Genomic DNA, 22137 nt, shown 5'->3' on the forward strand with positions numbered 1-22137 from the left:
GCAAATTTCTCCAGTGTCTCTCTTTTACATTACTGTCTGTTTCTGATCTGGTGGTTCAGTCTGCAATCCATTTTTAAAGCCTATTTCTACAGTCTGCCATTATGGAGAAATCCTGTAGAAAGTGATAGATTTTCTATAGGCATTTGTTTGTTTTTTGTTTTGTTTTTTGATGGTCCTGTAGCATTTAATACACAACTGTATCCTTGCCATAAATTTCTATGTGCTTATTCAAACAACCTATAGAAAGGGGGGTCATTTTCCATTAGATTCTGTGGATTCAGTCCTGGCTCCATTGAAGTCAATGGCAAAATTCCCTGTGGGTTTTTCAATTTTTCCCATTATGGAGAAATCCTGTAGAAAGTGATAGATTTTCTATAGGCATTTGTTTGGTTTTTGTTTTGTTTTTTGATGGTCCTGTAGAATTTAATACACAACTGTATCCTTGCCATAAATTTCTATGTGCTTATTCAAACAACCTATAGAAAGGGGGGTCATTTTCCATTAGATTCTGTGGATTCAGTCCTGGCTCCATTGAAGTCAATGGCAAAATTCCCTGTGGGTTTTTCAATTTTTCCCTAAGGGTCTTTTCTGCAGTCTCCCCCTTCTATCTGTAGCTTTGTCATGTAGGGTAGCAGTCCTCATTGGTCTCTAGGTTAACACGAATGGTTCATGACCAGGCCTCTTCCTCACAGAACTGCCTCTCTGTAATTCATTCTTAAGTACTTCAGTCCAAAGCTTCTCTGAGTACTCATATTGCCTCTTCTGTTGTGCCAATTGGCAGCACCTTGTTCCCTAGAAAGCAAACAACAAAAGTGCTAGGGACCAATTAAAAACACCTTTAAATAATTTTGTGTCTCTTTGCAAGCAGCAGGCTGGGGAGAACCATGGTAGCCAGTGGTGAGCTGGAGCCGATTTGCACCGGTTTGCACGAACCAGCTGTTAAATTTAGAAGCCGGTTTAGAACCGGTTGTTAAAGGGGTGGGCAAACTCCAGGCCCCAGGGGCCATCCTGTCCGGCCCGCCTGAGCTCCCGGCTGGGGAGGCTCCTCCGGCCCCTCCCCCACCTTCCCCACTCTCAGAGAGCCTGGCACCAGCGCTGTGGACCACTCCTGAGCAGCTCTGCAGCTCCTGCCGCTTTAAGCGGCATGGTAAGGGGGTGCGGCTGTGAGCTCCAGCGCACCACGCGGCATCCATACACGCTGCATGTTAAGGGGGCCAGGCCGGGGCTGGGAGGAGGGGACGGATAAAGGGCAGGGAGCAGTTGCAGGGCGGCGGAGGTTCAGGGGGGCAATCAGGGGGTGGGGAACAGGGGGGGTTGGGTAGGCGTGGGAGTTCTGGAGGGTCTGTCGGGGTGGTGGTGGATGGGGTCAGAGGATAGGGAGCGTGGCAAGATGGGTAGTGGGTCGGGCCCTGGGGGGCAGTCAGGATGGGGGGTCTTGGGCTTGTACTCACTGGGCAATGCTTAATAACTGGTTTCCTACCGGGTCGTCGTCGGCACTTCTTCAGCAGGTCATTCACTCGCTCCGGGCCTTCGGCGGCACTGAAGAACCTGCCACCGAAGTGCCACCGAAAACCCGGAGCGAGTGAAGGACCTGCTGCCGAAGTGCTGCCGAAGACCTAGTAGGGAACTGGTTAACAACATTCTGGCAGCTCATCGCTGATTGTAGCCCTTCATTTTCAGTCATAGTAAGCCACAGAAAACGGCTTGGGGACTGGACAGCTAGTAAACTATTTGTTAGTCTCATTTGTCTCCCACCTCTTCCAGTCCTCGACAGGGAATTAGCCCCTTCTCTTAGTTGAGGATGTGTTGATGTTGCTTTACTGTACTGTGATGATAACACAGGGTATGAAAAATAGGAAGCAAACAGATATCTAATGCTTAGAGTAGAGGACTGGGAGTCAGGAGATCTGGATTCTATTCCTCACTCAATCCTCCTGACTTTTTCAGGCCCTATTTAAACTACATGTTTACACAAGCTGTGGCCAAGTCATATTAGTACATAGCTTATTCTTGCCTATGCAGGCTGAACATAACGTGGAATAATCATGCAATAAGTAAGTAACTCCACCAGCAGCAGGAATTCTGGGAGCACCAGAGAGATTCACTTTAACCACCACTTGTCTAACCCTACCCAGAGCAAGCCTAGATGACACTGTGGTTAAAAAAGCATCAGCCTGTCTAAACTAGTGCTTTCACTGTCCTTGTCCCTAGCAGAGCTACACTAATATAAATGGTAACATAGACATAACTTTGTAGCCTGATCCAAAACTCATTGAAATCATTGCCATGACCTCTACTGACTTCGGTGGTACATGGTTAGGCCCCCTGCAGTTTGGTTTTCTCATTTGTACTATGTAAATAATAAACCCTTAATAATGAGAGCAAGTAAAAATGCAAATTATTTTTCATGGGAAAAATTCGAAACATATTTTTTTTCTGAATATAATGGGAAAATATTTGGTGGGGTAGAAAAAACTGACTTTTTTTTCAGTTTTCAAAAAAAATGGATTCTGCCCCCTGTATTTCAAAGCTGTTTTTAATTACATAATCACTAACTGTGTTCTCTTCAGAATCCTTGGAGAATGAGGCAGCTGCTCTAAATATAAACCCTCAGGCTTCTGGGCATGAGCAAACTTTTAAACAGGGGAGTAGAAAGAAACTCTATGAGCAAATGAAATGTGATCTGTAAGAGGATGCATGGAATGAGACAATGATCTGAAGGTTCCCTGTATGCTTGCATACTATATGAAAAGGAGAATACAAGTCTGTGTCGTTGGCGGTTCAAGATTGTGCACCACAGGAGCCCTTGCCTCACTGAGCAGAGTCTTTCCGTTGACTTCAGTAGGGTTTGGATCAGGTCCATGATGTGCAGAGCAGAAGGTTCATCTGCTGTCTAGCAAATAGTTCCATGGAATCACTGTATTTTATCCTTTTCCTTTTTAAAAACACCTAGAAAATTCCATAGAGAAAGTATATGAGAAAAGCACTAAAGTTGCATAGTGAAGCTCTTTATTACTAGAAATACCAAAGTTAAGTTTGCACATACAAGCTTAACTCTGCCCCCTTTTGTGTCTGCATTATGATACACCTCTTTAATTACAGGATAACGCACAGTTTTTTCAGCATGACATCCTGTACCAGGGTTTGCTGGTATATCTATACAGGCAAAATCCTCTACTGTGGATGCAGCTTATACCAACAAAAGAGTGTTTTTGCTGATACTGTATAGCTTATACCAACATAAACTATCACAGCAAAAGGACTTCTTTTGCTCGTATAACTGCATCTACACTGGGGATTGCTAGTTAGTTAATTGTGGTTGTGTGATTTTTTTTTATTTTTTATTTTTAATATATTCCTAACTAACACAGCTATGCCAGGAAAAATGTTAAGTGGAGACCAGGCCTGAATGTGCGGCTTGGATGGTGAATGAGGAAAGGATGTGTAGTGATTGAGGCAGGCAGCTGGAGGGGATTGATTGGAGTACAATGAATGAGACCGGGGGGCCGCAAATTGAGCAATAAGGAGGATAAACCCACAACACATTTGGAACAAAGGAACTGCCATGATGGATCAGATTCATGGTCCATTTAGTCCACTGTCCTGTCTCTGACAGTGGCCAGTGCCAGCTGCTACAGTGGGAGGCACTAGAAACCCTGAAGTGGGCAGTTATGGAATCATTTGCCCATAGAGTTTCTTTCTACTCCCTTGTTTAAAAGTTTGCTCATGCCCAGAAGCCTGAGGGTTTATATTTAGAGCAGCTGCTTCATTCTCCAAGGATCCTGAAGAGAACACAATTAGTGATCATGTAATTAAAAACAGCTTTGAAATACAGGGGCAGAAACAAGGTTGCACAGGCAGCCTTAATTTGGACTTTTCTAGTCACCTGTGCGCTTCATTTTAAAACTTCCTGCACATCGTTTTTGTATGGAAAAGTATTTTAAATTGGGACTATTTAGGGTCCAGGATGGTGGTTTCAGATATAGCAGCTCTGTAGATTAGCCACAGGTTTTTCACAGGGAAGGTGAATGGTGGGAGAAATTATCTCATCAATGTTTAAAAATATTATTTTCAAATCTGCAGCCCCCTAACTCAGTGGGACAAGACTTGCTTGTTTGCCTATTTTTCTGCCTGGTGTGCAAACATTAGTGGATAATCAGACCTAATTCCGTTCTTTGCAAATGCGAATACTGGAAGGTCAATAGATTTTTAAGCTTTTACCCAAACACCACCTTGGCAGTCGTTTAGTAGATATTTACATTGAACTTAAAATGAATGCAGTTTTTGAGATTCTTCTAAATGATTTTATTTTGGTTTTAAAATAAAATCTATGCACGATTATGCTGTATCCCTCCTTTGCTGGCACCAGGCTGAGTCCTTGCAGCCAAGAGAGCCAGTGTATGGTTTCATTCAGGCTGGCTGGCTGCTTCTCTCCCCTCACCTCCCCCCACCTCTCCTGGACGAACACTGCAGTAGCTGTCAGCTAGAAAATAAACCAACCATGTTTCCCTCTCCGCCCCCCCACACCCCATCTGTCTCTTTTACTGTATTAAGTCAGGAAGAAAAATATAACTGTTTTTTTTCCCTCTGTTTGTGTAAGTGTCTCTCTCTGTTTCTCATCAGCCTGTACACCAGGGGTTCTCAAACTGGGGGTTGCGAGGTTATTACATGGGGGGTCGTGAGCTATCAGCCTCCACCCCAAACTCCGCTTTGCATCCAGCATTTATAATGGTGTTAAATACATAAAGTGTTTTTAATTTATAAGGGGGGTCGGGTCGCACTCAGAAGCTTGGTCTGTGAAAGAGGTCACCGGTACAAAAGTTTGAGAACCACTGCTATACACACGCCTTTCTTGCTTTCTTTCACTATTAGGCTAGCACCATATTTACAGCAATTAGTAGTATAGTAGATGCTTTCCACACTGCATCAGCTTTGTCTATACGGGCCATTTTTCTAAAACTCTTCAACGCTGCACTGACCTCACCAGCAGTGGTGCCATTAACATAAACCGTATGCAGGGAACTGCTGGTATTTGAACCGCTATGCCCTCTCACCATGCAGTGCTGAGTATTACTATGTCATTGTAATGGTGCGAGTGACCAGTGAGAGAGTTTCTGGAAAAATTCTAGCATAGAAGCTATGGTGGTGATAACCAAATTAGAGCACAATTGCTGCAGGCATAGTTCAATGCTTGTTGCCTTTTCATGGAAGTTGGCACAAAGGACAGGTTGGCAGCCATTTGAAATTGTCCCCCAAAGTGATTTAGATTCCCTAATGGGGGCAGGCTATGGCATGAGCTGGCTAGCATTGTTCCCAGAGAAAAAAAATCAATCCACATCAGTCAAGGGAACCCCTGGTAAAACCATAATAGAACATGTTAGGTCAGTTTCACAAGCAGACCCTGATCCTGCTGCAAAAACTTCTGCACGCCAGTAAATGTATGCACATGAGTAAAGCATGCACAGAGGTTTTTGCAAACTGGGGCCATCTCATGTACTGTGTCTTAGTGACTTGGTGCTTTATGTTCAGAGTTAAGCAACCCCTTTCCTTCATGTCTTCAGGTTCTCTCTCGCTTACCGCTTTCTATTTAAGAGGGTTGAATATATTACATGTGTGCAGAGGTCTCTTTTGGAGAAGGAGCAGAAATGAGAGGAATTAACTATGCTAACATAACTTGACAATTCATGTATTCTTTAGGTTCTCAGAGACGAAGACTCATACCGGCTTTGTCACTTGATGCAACCTCCCCGGTAAGGAAACCTGCCAACAGCCCAGGAGTCCGTTGGGTAGATGGCCCACTGCGAAGTGCACAGAGAGGGATGGGTGAACCCTTTGAGATCAAAGTCTATGAGATAGATGATGTGGAGAGACTCCAACGGCGACGAGGAGGGGATAGCAAGGTGAGTGCACCTCAAAGGACTGATTCCCATTTCGATCCTAAAGGACTGATTCTGAAAGGTGGTAAGCAACTTCTGGGTTCCACTCAGCATCTCACAGGATCAGATTCCAAATAAACAAAACTTGAAGCTCATAAATGAGCAACTGCAAACCAAGCTTGCTTTTTTTTTTAATCAGAAACTTCCATGTATGCCTGTCACATGCTCAATGATCCTCATCTTGATTGACCTCTGTACCCTGCCATCATCTCTGTTTGAGAGTGGGTGATTGTGCTTTTGTTCATTGTGGCTCTTAGGTGCGGAATTTACTCTCCCCCGACATCCTTCCATGCTCATTCTTCTCATCTTTTAAAAAGCAGCTGGAAAGTCTAAGAGTCAGATCCTCAACTGGTGTAAATTGGTGAAGCACCTTTGAAGTAGATGGAGCTACACGTACACGAGCTATGGAGTTTTCTGTGATAATCTCTCTTAACCTTTGTCTACGACACTCCCCATCTTTTTTTTAATCATGTCACATTATTTGGCTGCTCTCGGTTTGTTTTATTGTTTCATAATGAGTTAGATTGTACATTATTTTAAATTGTTGTTCAGCACCCTAAATATCTGATGCTTTCAAAATACAAGTATTAATTATAATTTATTAGTTTGTCAAAAATGCATATATGTTCACAAAACTGTTTCCTTTGTTGTTGAACATTTTTGAAATTGGATTTTTATCAGCTCTTTACTATAGAATTGTAATATTGGATCTATTACTTACATAGCACATAGATATGCATCGTGGTATAATACAGCTGGAGATGGATTTCCTTCTCTGATGAGCTTAATTGTTTGGTCAAATCCTGATGTCCTTACTCAAAAAACAAACAAACAAACAAAAACTTCTAATGAAATGAATTGTAGCAACTTTTTTGCTTGAATTAATTTGAATTTCAAGATGTTGCCCATTATTAATAAATTATAGCTATTATTAGCTTTTGCTGCTCTGTCTGTATATCCTAGCCTCGTTTGAGAAGAACAAAAAACAAACCAACCGAACAAAAAATAAAACCACCTATTATTCTGGCCAGTGACTTTACCTGCTTCCATGTTAAGTAGTTTGTGGTTATTATTGACTGGAAAATTGACTAAATCCAGCATGGATTTTTCTTCTCCATTTCACCTATTCTTTCCCTTCTCCTTTTTCCTGGTTTGCAGGAGCTGATATGCATCAATGCCAAGTTGAAAATCCTGGAACATCGCCAGCAGAGGATTGCTGAGGTCAGAGCCAAGTACGAGTGGTTAATGAGGGAACTGGAGGTGACCAAACAGTACCTGATGCTGGATCCTAATAAATGGCTTAGTGAATGTAAGGACTTCATTTTATTGCCTGTATTCATAAGTGTCCTTGGTTTATTTCATTGAGGGGAAGCAGAAAGATTGACTGATGCTGAGGCTGAGATGTGAGCTAGTATATTTGTAAACTAAATTGAACTGATGTGACCTAGGGGCCAGAGTTAGATTGACTGTATTTCTAGAACTATTTCCAAATAATTCCTATTAAATGTTGACAATTGAGCTGAACAATCCTATGCGCCCAGGAGCTGAATACTGGAATGGTACAGCATTGTAATAGTGAATATTGCCAATGCCAGATTAACACTCATGTGTCTCAGTCCACAGCTACAGAAAATGAGATTTTTAAATTTATTAATTTTTTGATTTTTGGCCTCAGACATGTGTCTGAGTGTATAATGTGTATGTGTAATAAATCTACTATCCTTCTGCCAAATAACACTATGAAGCAAATTTGTCTTTTGACTCTAGTGGAATTGCATCCAGGATTAATTTGGCCAATTATTTATAGCTAGAAATGGCTGACGTTCATAGAATTTTGTCTTAAAAGGAATTCACCATTCTAGCCTCAAACCAAGGAGGACTTAAATAAATAAAAGTAAAAGCCTAGAAGGAAAAGATTAAAAGAATTGCAATGAACATGCAAAAATCCACATTTGCAAGCAGATGAGTGACAATCAGGTTTGGTCTACACTTAAAACTTATACTAGCATAGCTGTGTCAGTTAGAGGTGTGAAAAACCAGACCCCCGGTAACATAACAATGCTGACAAAACCCCCAGTGTAGACGTAGCTGTGCTGATAGAAGAGGGCTTCTGTCAAAGTCTCTGACATCATTAGGGGAGACAGTGTTCCTGCACCAGCAGAAAAATTCCTTGTGTTGGCGTATGCTGCATCTACACAAGGAGCGAGGCTGACAAAGATACACAAACTTTAAGCTATGTCTACACTATAAATCCTAACACAGTAGGGGTAGGGGTGTGTGTGTGTGTGTCTGCATCTATATCTATGTGTATTTTAAAAAATTGAATCCAGTTTTATTAGGGGCAGTTGCTACATGTAATCGTTACAAGCCAATGGGACTTTTGTTGCAGCAGTTGCTTTTGAAAAGTTCTAATTTTCCCTTTGATAAGTGCAGCAGATAACATTACCCCAGAATTTGCAGTGTTTGGTACGCTAGACAGTGAGAGTCTTGTGACAGTCGTAGAAATTTCATCTAGTTACCAAGGGTATATGAACAGTTTTAAAGGTGACCACTGGAAGTTTGCTCAGATCAACATTCACTTAGTCATTTGCTCCGTTGCTTCCATTTCCCATTTGAGAAACAAGGCAATCCTCAAGCATCGTACAGACTCCAGACTTTAGGTGATGGAGATTAGCCAGATTCCCTCAGATCTACCTTCACCTACACTACTTTTGTGCAAGGGAATCCAAGCTCTCTTAATGTATGTGCTTAGGAACCATAAAATGTTGCAAGTTAAGTTAGCCCACAACCTACTTTAACATACGCTTTCCAACATGTAACACTCACTTACCAATGGGGAAAACAGGTGTAAGTAGATCTAGGGGATTCAAAGCATAAAAGTGTAAGGCCCCAAATTCAGCGAAGCACATGGCTAAGTCTAAATCTATCCCTATTCAGCAAAGCACTTATGAAAGTCAATAGGACTTAAGCGCACGTGCTGAATGGGGATGGACTGAAGCAGGGCCTGAGTATAAGAGGGACTAAATCAATGTACATGGGTCTAACTTACCCTACACATCACTTCTGAATCTGGTTCCATGGGGATCTACCTGCATATTTCATACGGGACCAAAAGTTAACGTGGAAAGTGAAACGCACACATTCATGCCTCAGACCAATCAATGGAAAGTACCTACAGTGAGCATTGGGGTTGTTGTAGAGTATTTGGGGGAGAGCATATGGCTTTGTGAAGATGGTACGAAGACAGTAATCAGTGATTCTGGAGCAGATAGGAGAGCATGACACTAGATGAAGGAACCGCTCTTAATATTTAATATGCTACTGTACTGTTTTCATGCTCACTGAATATGAAATGCAGCTTTAAATGAAAATGCAAACCTAGAGTTGATAATGTATACAACAGGCTTGGGTCAGATCCATCTGTCCCAGTAATCTGTGCTGGATTTTGTCCACTGTCCCCACTAGTTTTTTTCCTCTCTCACAGTTGACCTGGAGCAGGTATTCGAGTTGGATTCCCTGGAGTATTTGGAGGCCCTGGAGTGCGTGACTGAGCGTCTGGAAAACCGCGTCAACTTCTGCAAGGCCCACCTCATGATGATCACCTGCTTCGACATCACTTCCAGACGTCGATAAAGGACTAAGCTTGAGAAAATTTCAAACTACTACCCCCCCTTCCTGCTCCTTTTAAACAGCACCCCAAAGACAACAGAATGAGGATGAAGGTTGGTGTCAAGTTTTGACCGTGTGAGAGAGAAGAGATTTTCTTTATAACACTGAAGAATAGTATTAAAAAAAAACAAATATGTGATGAACACAACAACGAGGAGACGTAAGGATGCCGATTTTCCTAGCCTGAAAGAGCACTTTTAAGGACATGTTTGTAAATAAGAACTGCTGGCAGAAGTGACTTCTTCCCCTGTGTTAGCTGAGGGAGGGGAAGGGCTAGTTGTAGGACGGACTGCTGTTGAGAGCTGCATAAAAAAATATTACAGAGAGAGACTATTTAAGTGCCTTGCAAATCTTTATTATCCAAACATTTATGTTCATACTTTCTTGTGTACATATGGTGCTAGTCAAAGGAAACAAAATCAAACATTTTTGAAATGTATTTACAGCTTGTTTTTTCTCTTGGTGTTTTCTCCTATTTCAGACTTGCTGTTTCTAAGTAACTTGTGTTTGTAGAGATATTTCCTAATCAGTACAACATATGAATAAATGTTAACTGTCTTTTATCGTTACTGGAGTAAGGCCACTCAAAGAGAACATTACCTCTCCCAGATGGTTTGAAAACTGTTTCTGGCAGTGAGTGAGGTTAGATTGCACCCTCTTTGCTCTTAAAGTGTTTTAACTGTTAAAGAACATTGGGACTATTACTGTTAGTAGAGTTTTGCATGGTACTATGGAAGAGGAGAAAGAAAACTATTGCAAAGAAACTACTGCAATATGCATTTCATTTGATGCAACTCTACCATTTTTTCTCCTTTCTGATATACTCTTAGCCTTGTACTGGTGATGCTAGAGTTATGGTTGACGAGACACTGTCCTCTCAACCCCCTATTTTCAGGTACTAATAACGTTCTGGAAAATTACCTTTTAGACTGAGGTTCTCATGCTTACCAGTTTAAAACTGAATGATTTTTTTCGGGGGGAGGGGATGAAATATCTGGTGACATTTAGTTATCCCATTTTTAAAACATTTTTCATCTGCTTTTTTTGTGATGGATCATTCCACAGTCATGGCTATGATTGAGGGGCACATGCTCTGCTCAGCTGTAATTGCTCAAGAAATAAACACACATTATAAATGAGTGGACACAGCATTTTGGGCACAGGGCATCTGTCACTTTTCATACCAAATTAAGTGCCAAATCTTAGCCCCACTAATGTCAATGGGTCCCAGCTCTGCATGTGCAAAGAAATGCTGTTGTATTTATTTCAATGCATATATGAGCACTTCCATTTTATAATACATTGAATTATTTGGCACAGTCTTTTTTGTTTATTGAAATAAGCACGCACACAAATTCTGCTCTCGGTTACACCCGGGCAAACCTGTTGTTATCAGTGGAGTTATCTGGGAGAAAATAAGGGCAGAATGTAACCTATATTCAAATATGCCTCTAATCACTGGTTTAGAAACTCAGTCACATTCTATATATAATAGTTATATATAATACCTCCTAGATAACATTATTAGTGTATTACCTGTGGGCCTGTTATTGTCCATGGTGAAGTTCCCATTGACTTCAGTGGTGCAGGTCTGGATGTTGATTCTGTTGATTCATGCAAGGGGACCTTTGCACAGAGCCCACCGAAGGAACTTCACGCAGGCACAGGGGCCTGCCTACATAGAGCTTTTTCCAGGATCAGGGTCTTAGGCTGAAAGCTCCTTGGGACTCAGGATGTCTTACTTTGTGGGCTTGATGCTTCCTGGACACATAACAGGACATGGACAACATCAAGCCCTTTGTAATGCATCAAGCAAACTGATGGCACTAAGCAAAGGATTAATAAATAACAGAAAACTCTGCCCATGCGCATTTAACAATTACTGTGGATTTCATAAACTGGAGACTCCTAATGTGTGTGCATATGAAATCCCAGCTATTCTGTTGTATTGCTCTAGCTTTGTGTATTTGCATAAACTCTGTTCATCAAACACAGAGCAGGGAATGGCTGGGAAGCATAATTATTCCTCAGTTGAAAACAAGTTGCATGATGTTGGTGTCTTAATGTATACACAATAGTGTTAGGGAGCTACAGACAGATTACAGATAGAAAACTGTATGTTAAAAGCTAGCAAATACTGGATGTAAACAAGGTGATAAGTTGGCAAATAGTAAACACAGAGAACATGTTAATATCTGACCTCTGACTTGGTGAGCAGATTGTACTGGCCTTCTGGCCCCCAAACTTTCACATATTGTCACATTTTGAAGATCTCTTGTATGGAATTAAGCTTCTGTACATCATTTTTCATAATCTGGGTGTGCAGTGTCAGCTCCATAGTTCAGTCCGGGTTACCTGCAATATTTAGGCTGAGTGATCATGAAAGTCACTGTCTTGAATGCTATGACCATATGTTTAGCAGCGTTAGAGCTGTAGATTCTAAGACTTTACAAAGTCTCCCATTTATCTAACATGTCTGCAGTATTGCTGTAGCTATAAAGGATATGAGAGAGACAAGGGCGTTGAGGTAATGTCCTTTATTGGACCAAGTTCTGTTGGTGAAAGAGATGAGCTTTAGGGCTCCACAGAGCTCTTTTTCAGGTCCGAGTTTCCAGCTCTGAAGAAGAGCTCTGTGGAGCTTGAAGGTATCTCTAGCAATCCTTTTAAATGATATACTATGTACTAGCTTAACTTTGTTAGTCACAGTGGCCCAGATTCATCCTTCATGTAGCTCCAATGAAGTCAGTGCAGTTACATCAAGGAAAAATTTGGCCTATTGTAGTATTTATTTACACAGTGTAATCACAGAGCTTACAAATATTTCTTATGGTGCAAAGACTTAGTTAATGAGGATTGACAATTGCACCACACATCAGTATTGCATGCTAAAATATATAGTCATTTCTGGGCCTGGGCATATATGGGCCTGCTTCCAGATCTACTACTGTACTTTTGAGAATTAATGCATAAAGGGGAATGAAAATCTGCCACAATTTTATATCTGAAGCTGCAGAATTTCTGCCTAGGTGAAAATAGCTTTTTATTTTGGAATTCACTTGCCTCTATTTTTATATTTCAGATATCATTGTAGGACACAAAATGGATCATTCAGAAATATTTATTACCTTATTACTGGAATACCCCAAAATTTTACAAGCCGCACCCTGGCAATCCCACACTTTTTTAGCAGGTGCCAACATAAATGCTACTCTTAACTTGATTTTAAAAGACAATAGAAAGTATCTTACTTCTCCATGTGCAACTTAATAGATTACCAGGATTTGCATACTGGAACATCTTTTCAAATGCATGGAATGACAAGATGTGAGAAGCACATCCAACCATCCTGTCGCAATGTTGGCTGTAATTAAGTTTCAAAGTGAACATTCCATTAACATGAATAGGAGGTGGTCATAGTTCTCTAATTTCAGGTTTCTAAGTGAGGACTGAAAGAGACATCAAGGTACTGGCTTGCATTGCCATAGCTGTCCCTGGCACTGGAAGGATAAGACATTTTGGGTCTAATTCTGAAATCACTTACACTCATGTACCTCCACTAGCTATTTATTTATGTTTGTGTGGGTAAGATTAGACTAGGGCTTTGCTTTTCTTAACAATGAATTCAAATCAAAATCAGACCTGAAAACCCCAGACTTTGGGGGAGTTTGAATCTGATCTGAATGTGGACACTTCATCTGGTCCCTTATGTACTATAATAATGGGCCACATTAAAAACTGAGATCCAAATAGGAGAGGACTTTGTGGAAGGCTGGAATGATCACTTTAGATACTGGAGAGCACAGCAAAGGTTATGGAAAACCCAGTATTTTTGAATAATTCATTCAGATACAAGCAATGTTCCTGCTATTTTTTCTCACCCATGTGCAGCATATCGAGGTAATGTGTGCATGTGCACCACCAGTAGAAACCAAAAACCCTAGATATAAAATATACTTTTTAAAAGTTACCATGGGGATAATTACTCCAACCAGGACAGGTTAGGCATTTTAGAACTCTCAGAATTAAATGTAAGCGCAGAGAGAAATAAAAATGAAATGCATAGACCAGTCAAAAAACGAAAATAACACACTTTAAAAGAAGTATCAAGTAGTAACAACAACACTAATACAAGTATGTGTGAAAGACAGAGTGTGTGCGTGAGAGAGAGAGAGAGAGATGCGCATTGCCCCTTTACGTAGATCGGGCATGTTCAGACACAGCAGCAGCTGGCAGCAAGCTCCCTCTGGCCTGAGCTCTATTGTGTGTCCGCCCCCGCCCCCGCCAACTCTGTGGAAATGGGGTACAAAGGCGGGGGGGACATTCTGACATCAGCACCCTGACCCCACCCCTCAAGCAGGAGGCTCCTGGAGGCGGGGGTGAGGGCAGAGGGATACCTGAAGTGTATGGCACTTGATAGCCTGCTGGGCAGCTGCCCAGCTGCGCAACATAGAGAGAACTTAGGCTGTAAGCAAGGATTATGGGGAGGAAATGTAAGCAAAAACTGATACTGGTCCTGTACTTTCCTAAAGTAATACTGTGTGGTTCTAATGGGCACCTCTCATCTACGGCGGTATAACAGAAGAGCAACTCTATTAAAGTCACTAGACTTACAGCTGTGTAAAAACTGGTTAAGGAAAAGGAGAATAAGTCTCCTTGTAGTTTCTTCAAGTGCCCACTGACTTACTGCACTGCCAATGGTAGAAATGGAGAGGATTCTTCTTTTCTTTCCTCTCCTCGTGTGCACAGCTTGATTCTGCAAGGACTCTCTGGTGAGTGTTGCCTGTAACTCTGAACCCTCTAACTAGGAAAATGCTAGAGGATTAAGAAGTGCAACTGCGATATCATTTTCCTATGAATAAGAGATGCATAAAAAGCTCATAAGGGTCTTTTCTTCCAACTCTCTGCATGGGAATTAATGGTGTATCCAGTGTCTTTCTTTAATATTTATTCCATAACATAGTGCATTCAAAAATAGCAACTGTAACCCTAAACCTGCAGTCTGAACTCTGTGACAGTTGAACGCCATGGCCCACTTGTTACAAATGGATCTGATTTTGCTTTTTTGTGGGATAAAAGCAACAATGGAATAAAGAAATGTGTATTCACCCAGGCAGACTGATATGACAGAGTCATGATGTGATGGAGCATGATAGGTTTTATTGCCTGGTTGTTAACAAATGGCGAAGACATAAGTAAGGAATACGCCACTCACCAACTTGCCATATTTTATAGAAAACTTTGTTATGAAACATTTTAATTGGTCCCATTTTTTGCCACCTATTCTTCAACCCATAAAACCAGGCTGCCTTAATTTCCATGTTGAGGCCCCCGAGTGACAGAAATTTTAAAACCTACAAAAATGATCCAAAAGAGATTTTTTTATATGTCAGGGTGTCATGGCTTTAAGGTCAGATATCTTTCAACCACCAGTGTTACAAGCACTAGTGTACAGTCTTTGCTCTCCAGTAAGATAAAGCTTGTCTGATGACTTGTAAAATAGTAACCTTAAGCCTCTGACTTGAAGCAGATTGAATATAGTAAATGTGAGTCTTTTAAATCAGTGGTTTAGAACAGTGGCTCTCAACCTTTCCAGTACCCCTTTCAGGAGTCTGATTTGTCTAGAGTACCCCCAAATTACACCCCACTTAACTCCTTACACAATCAGACATAAAACTACAAAAGTGTCCCAGCACACTATTACTGAAAAATTGCTTATTTCTCATTTTACCATATAATTATAAAATAAATCAATTGCAATATATATAGTGTACTTACATTTCAGTGTATAGTATACAGAACAGTATAAACAAGTCATTGTCTATGTGAAATTTTAGTTTGTACTGACTTTGCTAGTGCTTTTTATGTAGCCTGTTGAAAACTAGGTAAATATCTAGTTGAGTTGATGTATCACCTGCAGGACCTCTGGGTACCCCTGGTTGAGAACCACTGGTTTAGCAGATCTGTGTTTGGAGGACAGATTTGGGTGGCTTTCAGGGCCGGCTCCAGGGTTTTTGCCACCCCAAACAGGGGAGGGAAAAAAAGCCGCGATCGGCGGCAGCTCTACCGCACTGCTTCATTCTTCGGCGGCAATTGGGCGGCAGGTCTCCCTCCGCCGAATTCCTGCTGAAGATCTGAACGTGCCGCCCCTCTTCACTGGCCGCCCCAGGCACCTGCTTGCTGCACTGGTGCCTGGAGCTGGCCTTGGTGGCTTTTGAGGCTGCTAAGGAGTTTGGGATGATGGAAGTAATTCTCATTATGATGGATTGGTGGGCATAGGATTTCATACGTGATCTGATGGATGATTTTCCTTGTTTCTTATCTACCTCAATTTGTTTCTGTCCCCTTGAATAAAGGCACAAATTTAGGGAAAAAATCCTGCTCCTACTGAAATCAATGGGGTTTTTGCCATGGACATCAATACGTGCAGTAACTTCATGTTAATTTAATGTTTGGGTTTTTTGCCAGTAAAATGGCCTATGGAGTAGCACTCAACCAGACCTGGCTGATGCCCTGTATTTAGGGTTTGAAACAAGTTTCAAAGCAGCCCCAGCAAACCAGACTGTGAATGATTTGTCACCTCATGGTTACTAATCCCTGTCTGTTCCATTTATACTGCACTCCCCATGGGGTTATCTGAGCACCTTGAATAGCCATATGCAACCTAGAAAATAATAAACCATTTTATTTACACTATCTGGTCTTCTTTCTCCCTTCTCCAGAAAACAAATCAGTTTTTTAAAAAAGTGTCATAGAAAAGCAACCTTTTCTGATCTAGCTCCCACTGAAGTCAATAGATCGTCCATTGATTTCACTCAGAGCAGCTCAGGCCTATTGATGATGTGGACTTCAGGCTGATCATTTAAGGTGGTAGGTGATTCTGAAGCAGCAGGAGAAGTTGGTGTGATTCTGTTTTATCTAGGAGAAGGAAGTATTCAAAGCAAAACATTAGATACGGGTGATCATCTTTGAAACTAACTTCAAAACACTCCCAGAACAAACATTCTTTGAGTGGTCCTACTCAGATATTGAGCATACTTTATAATAATGGTAATAAAATGGTGCTTGAGGCAGTTTCAGCTATACCTATATTACGTATATTCTATATATGGATGTATTCACCCTATAGAGCACGTGTGTGTATGTGTGGGTATTTACATATAACACACACACACATTATGTGTGCATAAATATTAACTTTTCTAAATTTTAATTCCTTCCCTTCCGGTAGCTGAAACTGCTGGTAACTAATTAACATCCACATCATATTCTAGGTATGAAGGATATAATTTATTTGTAAACTCAGGATGTTCTTGTTTTATAGAGTTGCTTGTATTTTATAATTTATTTACACATCATGGTTGGAAATGCTTATCTAAGTGCTATGCATTGAAGTGTATATTTGCTGAATCCATTTCATTCTGTCTGTGGCTATGGTCTTTCTCACAGTGACAGTGTTATAAAACTGGGTTGTGGAGTGGACAAGCCGATAGATACTGAAATTATACCGGGCCTAAGAATGGAAACGTCCATAAGAAGATGGATCAGTAGCAGATATATATTTTATCAGCTAAATGTTATTAGAATGGAAAGATGAAACAGACAGCATGAGGACAAGTTAAGAATGCAGAAAGTCGCAACCATTTGCAAGTTGATCATATCTGAATACATTGAGCCATTTGCCATTAAAAATGTAAAGTTTACTGTTTTGCTGGCTAAAATCTCTTGCCTTTTGTGGTATATGAGGTGTCAAACATATTGTCAAAATATAGTGGCATTAAATGTTTACTTTTATCTTATTGGTACTTGTGCTTCCCAGCCCAGGAAATCTTGCTTGGAATGAAAGGCTTCTTTATGGAGTGGGGGGGAATGTTTGTTTTTTAACCCACAGGATGCTGTGATGTTATGGTTAGAGAGAGTGAAAGCACCTTTCTCAACTAGTTCTACCACCTAGACGCTCTCTAAGAAACAGATCCCTCAAGTCGGTGTTGGAGGAACTGAAAGACCAGAAAAATAACTACCAAGTACAGCACCATGAATAGCAGCAGACGGAAAGTACAAACCTGGGGCCTAACCCCACTACCTTTGTTCACATGAGTAGTCCCCTCCAAGTCCGTTGGATAATGCAGGTAAGACTCCTCACGTAATTAGGAGGCTATGGAATCAGGATCCACGAAGAGCGAAGGAGAATCTAGAATTAAAAAATTGCTTCACAGCTATGCACTGCCTCCTCTTTCTCTGTTGGGCATGTCAGGTTCCCTTAGGCTGAAGAGCAGATACCTGCTGTACTGTATAAACACAAGTGTGGGGTTAGCAGTCAAGAGCCCTACTCCTCTGAGCGATGGAGGTGCCAGTCGCAGATGAATGTGCTGACAAACACTCTCCAAAATTGCCTTTGATAACTCAGTACCTTTCCCTCACTGTCCTTCAGGGAACGTCTCACACACCCAGCAGGAATGTGGTTTAGTTTTCTGGAGCAGGTTTTGAAGCACAGTTGCTGGGTCCTATCTAATGAATGCACCCCATGCTGTGTGGTCCTGCACTTAGAAAATGGGAAAGGAAACAGTCAGAGACTTGCTTGGAGACATGTATACACTGCTGTTGTGAGCTGTTTAAAAGTCTATATTTAAGGCAGGACATTTTTTTCATTTATACTTTACATTATTTTGCTAATGTTTTCCTCTTTAAAATCCTCCTCTTTCCTATGGGCCTGACCAGTTTTATGTGCTATACCACTGCATACAGGTTGGAGGGGCAGTGGGGGCTGGTTTACTGAATAACATTCAATTGTGAGGGGTTGCAATCACGTACCAGGACCACATATTCAAAGTGACAAGCCAGTGGTGGCCATATAGAGGCTACATTTCAAAGATGCATGAGATGGTTTGGCAGTTAGAGAGGGGAAAATGTTTCTACTCCCACTTGTACTTTTCAGTGGACACTACCCACAGCTCTGACTCTCCAACACTACCACTGCCCTGGGCCAGTGGATTTGAATGTTGATGCTTCTCCACTGTGACGGCAAATGATGATAAAGAACCATTTATTTGTTCTTTTGCTGTTCAAAATAGCTCTAATGTGCTCAAAACAGCTAAAAGGCTTTACTGCATCTTTCAAAAGTAACATGAGGTAATTTATCTTCATTGTTGCTACCACACAGCAGCATTGGTAGCAAAAGGCCTGAGGTGCCTAAAATAAAGGCAGATGTGTTAGCATGGGTATGTTCGGCTATGCTCTGGGAATGGAGTTGCTTGCCTAGCTAGACATTTGGACTGAAAACAGGCCCCACATTTAAGAGAATTAGTTAACCATTTTCTCGTTCTAAAGTATCAATCACCATAAGGTTAGGCTAATGCTTAAGGGCTGGATCAAGGCTGCTGGGAAAGTGGGTGGGAGAAGGGAGGCCGAGCCAGGCTGGGTGAATGCTCTCACCACTGAGTTATAGGGCTTTTTTTTTTTTTTTTTTTTTTTGGGTGAGAGAGGGCTGACTTGGTTTAGGTGCCTAATTCCAGAGGAAGGTTCATGGCCGTGAATCTCAAGTGGAGAGAGGCACTTCCTGTTAGGCCTGAACTCCCTTTGAGGAATAGGGTTTAAGTGGCATGTCCCACTGGCTAGCTCAGGTTATGCCCATACTGATGGAGGGGCTGCCACATTGAATTTCAGTGACTAGTGTTGCAACACCATTCAAATTTGGCCCAACCACCTCTCTGTCCAGATGGAAAGGTGGCTGGGCACCATGCTACATGGAGTGTTGGTTCCTGTAAGGCAGAGAACGAGAGTCCACTGATAACTCGACAGCTGGCAGCACCTGAGACAAGGGAGCGAAACCTGGGGTCCCTGGGGTGGGGAGAGGAATGAGCAACCAGAATGGGGTCTCTACCGGCAGGGGCCAGGGACCAGAATTTGCCCACTCGCTGCCAAGAAAGATCTGACGATGCCACTGCCACACTCAGCCACGGAGAGAGGGAGCATGGCGCTCACCCCCCATGGGAATAGGGGCAGGGGCTTCTCAGACATAGTTCTTGAGGTGAAGAAGAACTGGGGAGGTGGGAGGGCATTGGGGTAAGGAAGGAGCTGGAGTCTACATAGCGCAGATGAGAAACGGAAGTTGTTACCTCAGCTCTCATGGCACACCGCAGAACATGAGAGCTGAGCACATACCACTGTAGAGTTCTAAAATGTTACAGTCCTCCCGAACAGCGGGCAGCATCCGAAAGTTTGGAGCCACAGAAGGAGAAGACAATCTGCTCTACATATACCTGGCATGAGCACAGAATTAAAATTAATTCCTTTACAAAAAGGTAGAACAGTGTTTCGGTGCTGTTATTTCAGTGTGAAATGGATTTCGTTTACCAAGAGCCATTTCATCTTAGTGCCTGTGACAGGTGTCAGTCTGACAGCCCTGGAGAATGACATCTGCCATCGAGCCATGGAGCACTACAGCTTTGGTTGAAGCAGGGCATGTTTCTGTCCTGCCGAAGAGCCTCTTTCATGACCTCTAAGAGAAAGGGGAGAGTTCCTGTACATTCAGTCCTCAGCTATTCCAGCAATGAGCCCTTACCTGGGAACTGCCCTCAGGACACCAAACCCGAGTCATAGAAGAATGGGTTGGTGAGGAGTCTTCACAGTATCTCTCTCTGTCTCTCTCTCCCCGCACTGGAAGCTAATTTTATGGGTTTAGAAACCTCACATCCAGTCATACAGCAGATTTAATGCCAGCCAACTGGCAAACAAACACATGCAGCTGTATATGTCTGGCACAAACCAGTGGTTTCATTTGGATCTCCTAGCTACCCTGGAGCAGCCAGCCATGGGTTTGTCTCTGTTTGTGTCTGGGTCTAATTCCCAAATGTGCTGCAGAAAGACAGCCTCATACCTGTGCCAGTGGAAGGTGGTAAAGAGGTTTGCCATTAATTTTAACGGGGGCAGCCTTCTGCCTCTCTCTGTTCAGCTCTAGTCTCTCTGTGTAAGACAGAGGGAGCGTGGAGATAATGGGAAATGTCCTTTTTGTTCAGTTGTAAGAAAATGAGTTGCTCAACTATAGTTGCACTGATCAGGGCCAGAGCAGGCCATGCAGCACATATACGTGCCTATCCCAGAAGCATAGCTTTATGCTACCAGGGATTCTCCTGACCACAGTTGTCCCTGGTGCCCCCTTGAGAGGCTGGTGGGAAGCAAAAATGCTCATACCCCTTCCATTCCACTTCATGTATTGAGCCCCATCCCTCCTGGGTCCAGGGTAGCAAAGGACAGAGCAGTGGAGGAGGCGTACCCCATCCTTCAATTCCAAATGGGCAAGGAAAGATCCACTGTGGCCCAGTTTTATTAGAGCTTCAGCTGCTTCTACATCATATTTGATGGAAGACCCAGTAGCCTAACGCATCATCACAGGAGCCCAGCATTGTTGCTGCAAACATTTTCAACACCATTTTTAGTCTAATTTTCATGGACCATGGTGGGCATCTCACCTATATGAAGAATGAAAAAGCTAACAGCTCCTACTCTGGCCTGGTGGTTGGTTAGTGACTCTCATGGAGGTTGAGCAGGCATTGAGAGAAACAATTGGATATGATCCCAGCCTAGTTTTTATGGGCAGGGAGCAGTGCCATTTGTGTTCTGAAGGTTCTTTGCAGAACCAGTTACAATGTTGGCCTGTACAGTGAAATCCATGGAAATATAATGGAAAGCTGCTAATCCTTGGAATCGGCATATCTTCTGAGTGCATTCATCTCTATTGTTTCTGTTTAGAAGCTGCAAACAATGGCAACAGCAAATCCTATTTTGTTGGCATTCAGAAATAGTTACTGAAGTGGCACAAAGTGATTTACCGAGAGGGTTGTCACAGAAGCAAACAATACTTAAAATAAACACCTAGCCCAGCAAGAAGGCACCCTGCTCAGGGTCTAGTTATGATTAAAAAATTGGAACGACAAAAATATTTATTTCCATAGTAAAAAAAAATATCCTAGGTACCTTTTACTCCTCTCAGTGAAATTTCCTAGAGCTCCTTAACCTCTGAGGCTAGGAGAAGATGCAGTGGGCTTCAGTTGCAGCAAGGGTGGTTCAGGTTGGACATTAGGAAATGCTTCCTGTTAGGGTAGCTAAGTACTAGAATACATTGCCCAGGGAGGCAGTGAAATCTCCAACACGGGAGATTTTTAAGAGCAGGTTAAACAAACACCTGTCAGGGATGGTCTAGATAATATTTAGTCCTGCCATGAGTGCAGGGGACTGGACCAGATGACCTCTTGAGGTCCATTCCAGTCCTACGATTTTATGATAGGTTAATCTCCTGTGGGCTGTAATACTTTTGTTGGGTTTAGTGTCCAGGTACTGGTGGCCTCTTATATATAGGAGATCAGACTAGCTCAGTGGGTGGTCCCCTTCTGGCCTTAAACTCTATGACCCCTGGAGATGGTTTGACTCCTTATTCTTTTTTAAAATCATAAGACCCTGCATATGTCCTGGACAGATAATGCCAACTGGCCCCAGCAGCAGTAACAATCAGAGGGTAATGAAAATAAGAGCTAGAAAA

At 42.2% G+C, this 22137-nt stretch overlaps 1 protein-coding gene across 2 annotated transcripts in view; it reads left to right on the top strand.

The window, feature by feature from the left end:
* Positions 1–12171, top strand: part of KIF26B (kinesin family member 26B) — a 458615-nt gene extending 446444 nt beyond the window's left edge. For both annotated transcript variants that reach the window (XM_030557033.1, XM_030557034.1), the window contains 3 exons: positions 5698–5900; positions 7095–7245; positions 9421–12171. In XM_030557033.1, the coding sequence (XP_030412893.1) occupies positions 5698–5900; positions 7095–7245; positions 9421–9569 (503 nt within the window). In that variant the 3' untranslated portion in view covers positions 9570–12171. The remainder of the gene's footprint in view (positions 1–5697; positions 5901–7094; positions 7246–9420) is intronic.
* Positions 12172–22137: the final 9966 nt, after the last annotated feature.

Source organism: Gopherus evgoodei, chromosome 3 (assembly GCF_007399415.2).
Source record: "Gopherus evgoodei ecotype Sinaloan lineage chromosome 3, rGopEvg1_v1.p, whole genome shotgun sequence".
In the NCBI taxonomy this organism is placed as follows: Eukaryota; Metazoa; Chordata; order Testudines; family Testudinidae; genus Gopherus; species Gopherus evgoodei.